The sequence below is a fragment of the Peromyscus leucopus genome, chromosome 6 (assembly GCF_004664715.2).
Source record: "Peromyscus leucopus breed LL Stock chromosome 6, UCI_PerLeu_2.1, whole genome shotgun sequence".
NCBI classification, from domain to species: Eukaryota; Metazoa; Chordata; class Mammalia; order Rodentia; family Cricetidae; genus Peromyscus; species Peromyscus leucopus.
The window spans coordinates 97016308-97019722 of NC_051068.1; the positions used below are offsets into that span (position 1 = coordinate 97016308).

The following is a 3415-nucleotide window of genomic DNA, read 5'->3' on the forward strand; positions in this document are numbered from 1 at the left end:
ATGAAACTTCAGTTGAGAAAGCTACTAGCGTTGCTTTTTTTTAAAAGTGAATTGAACATATACTAAAAATGCAATGCACAGACAAATGAACCCTGAGATTCATGTTAGTGTGAAGTCTTGTTTTGTAGCCAAAGGACCTACCCAAGACCTGTTAGTTCCCTGCTTCCCACTGCCTTGCAGACTTTGAAAGTAATTAGCTAGCACCTCCACAGCCATTATCATTCCAATAGGAGAATTATTTTCGAAACTTCTTTGTTGTGGGTCTAGTGTTTCCAGGTATAACTGACTTAACAAGGAGACAGCACAATACAATGCTTCAAAGGACACAAAGGGCGCGCTCCGCGAGCCACCCAGATTTAAATCTTGGCTACTGGCATTTTCCAGATAGGTGATGTTAATGGTAGGCATGATAGGAGTTCTTGACTCAGTGTTTGTGCCACAGAGAGGTGGAGGGGGAGGGGAGGGAGGTGAAAAGGTGGGGGAAGGGAGAGAGAGAGAGAGAGAGAGAGAGAGAGAGAGAGAGAGAGAGAGAGAGAAGAGAGAGAAAAAAAAAAGAAAAAGAGAGAGAGAGGAGAGGAGAGAGAGAGAGAGAGAGAGAGAGAGAGAGAGAGAGAGATTGATTCCCACAGCATCCAGCTCCTAAGTGACTGAAATTCCTCACTCCTGTGATGCTCAGTGATGATGGTGATGGTGAGGACAATGGCTTCCCCGGCTGGTCCGGCCAGTTCCTGGGAAGCCCCACTGGCTCGGGCGGGGTGGGCGGCGCCAAATCCGCGCTCGCACCCGGGCCTGCGGGGCAGGGGCGCGGCGCTCGATTTCCTTCCCTGCCTCCGCAGGCCCTGTGCGCATGCTCGGCCTACGCGGCCCCAGCCTTTGATTGATCGGTCGGCAGCGGCTGCGACCCTGGGCGGCGGACGGGAGGGGATGGGGAGCCAGGCGCTGGGAGTGGCACAGTGAGCAGCGGCGGCGGCCGGTGAGTACCGGTGAGTACCGCGGCATGGGGCTGCGCAAGAAGAACGCCAGGAACCCCCCGGTGTTGAGCCACGAGTTCATGGTGCAGAACCACGCGGACATGGTCTCCTGCGTGGGCATGTTCTTCGTGCTGGGGCTAATGTTCGAGGGCACGGCCGAGATGTCGATTGTGTTCCTCACGCTGCAGCATGGAGTCGTTGTCCCCGCGGAAGAGCTGCCTTCAGGGTCCAGGACCCTGTACCATTATGGGGTCAAAGATCTGGCCACAGTGTTCTTCTACATGCTGGTGGCCATCATCATCCACGCCACCATCAGGAGTATGTTCTGGATAAGATCAGCAAGAGACTGCAGCTCACCAAAGGCAAACAAAACAAACTGAACGAGGCCGGGCAGCTGAGTGTGTTCTACATAGTGTCTGGTATCTGGGGCATGATCATTCTGACCTCTGAGAACTGCCTGTCAGACCCCACTCTACTGTGGAGGGCGCCTCCCCACAACATGATGACATTTCAGATGAAGTTTTTCTACATCTCACAGCTGGCTTACTGGTTCCATAGTTTTCCAGAGCTCTACTTCCAGAAAGCCAGGAAGCAAGATATCCCGGGCCAGCTCATTTTCATCGGCCTACACCTCTTCCACATCGGAGGGGCCTATCTCTTGTACTTGAACCACCTGGGCCTGTTGCTTCTGATGCTGCACTATGCGGTCGAGCTCCTCTCCAACGTGTGCAGCCTGATTTACTTCGGGGATGAGCGGTACCAGAAAGGGTTGTCTCTGTGGCCTGTCGTGTTTATATCAGGGAGACTCGTGACATTGATTGTCTCGGTGGTCACAGTAGGGCTTCACTTGGCTGGGTCCCAGACTCGGAATGCTAATGCTCTCTCTGGAAATGTCAATGTGCTGGCAGCTAAAATCGCTGTGCTGTCTTCGAGTTGCAGTATCCAGGTGTACATAACGTGGACCTTGACTACGGTCTGGCTTCAGAGGTGGTTAGAAGACGCGAGTCTTCAGGCCGCGGGGAGGAGGAGACGATCCAGGGCGAGAAAAGGCACAGAAAATGGAGTGGAGAATCCGAATAGAATAGATTCTCCACCAAAGAAGAAAGAGAAAGCTCCTTAATGTGTTGCAAGTTAATTGATTCTTACCTCCAAGGGAATCCACTCCTTTCTATGTGGTGTCTCTGTGCTAGAGATTTCCTGTTCTTCGGAACGGGCAGTGCTCTTTGAATATTGCTATTGTATTGTCTAATGTGTTTTTAAGGTTTTGGAGCCTTATGAGTGGAAAAAAAAAAAAAAAACAAGAGGAAACCACTCATCCTCAAAATACTGTCAGAATAATTAACAGATCAACACCATATTTAGTTTAGAGTCTTACCTCAGCGATTTTCCAAATGATTTGTGGTGATGACTACAGAATTGTGTGCATAAATAATAGTTTCCTGTTTCTGGTGTTGTGTATGGCATTAACAAGACTGGTAGCAAAGTTGTTTTCTTAATGTTTTCTTACAGCATAAAGTGGAAAATCTGATAAAGGTGTAACTCATCAGTGTTATGTAATTGTTGGCATTTTTTTTATTGTTTTGAGTTTACAACAGAGAAAATATTTGTCAAACCACCAAGATAATCATGTGTTTAATCTTATGAATAGTGGTTGTTAGTGCTACACCCCCATTAAAGAATCAAAATATGAGTAGATGACATGTGTGTTGATACTGAAATCGATTGAATCAAAATATATTTAATAAATATGATGGATTACTGAAGAGGTAAACTTGTTCCTATTTATTTTAAACACTTATACATGAAAATTTGCAAAATTAAATATTACTGAAAAGATACTTTTTTAATATTTATTTAATGTGGTACTTATAGATTCATAGTGTATTATAAGCAGTGTATCAGAAGAATATTTAATATGTGAATAATATTAAAAATAACATTTTATATATAAGCAACATATATTTATAGGTATAGATATGTGCAGCTTATTATATCTGGGAAATATTTGACATATATTAAACTTCATTTGAAGATGAGGTGACCAAATAGATTTATGAAAGGATTTTAAAATGGTGCTGTTATTGTAACTTTACTTCCATCCTTAATTGGGAAACATCTATATAGGGCAATCTTTGTTAATTATATATGTGTACATATGTATATAGTTTGTATCTTTACAAAAGCCAATATGACCAATGGTCTGCATGGGTAAATATTTAGATCTGGCCTCAATTCCTGTGTTGATTTTCTTTCCTTGGTGTCAGTGGTTTTGTCTTTTCGAGGATATCGTGTCAGACAACATGCTGGGTTAACGCTGTATGTTTCCTGCATTTCCTGTACTTCTGCAAGTCTCTTCTCACGTCTCTCTTCTCTGCTTGTGATAGTCTCCTCTTAGGTGCTTTAATCACTCAGCTTTTCCAAAATTCAAGGTTCCTAAAACCTAG

General features: G+C 44.8%; 1 protein-coding gene across 1 annotated transcript; it reads left to right on the forward strand.

The window, feature by feature from the left end:
- The first annotated feature begins 771 nt into the window (after window positions 1–771).
- Window positions 772–2734, forward strand: Tram1l1 (translocation associated membrane protein 1 like 1). Its single transcript, XM_028881441.2, is given in 2 exon segments — window positions 772–1280; window positions 1283–2734. Coding segments are annotated over 2 exon segments (1092 nt in total). The 5' UTR covers window positions 772–997; the 3' UTR covers window positions 2092–2734.
- Window positions 2735–3415: the final 681 nt, after the last annotated feature.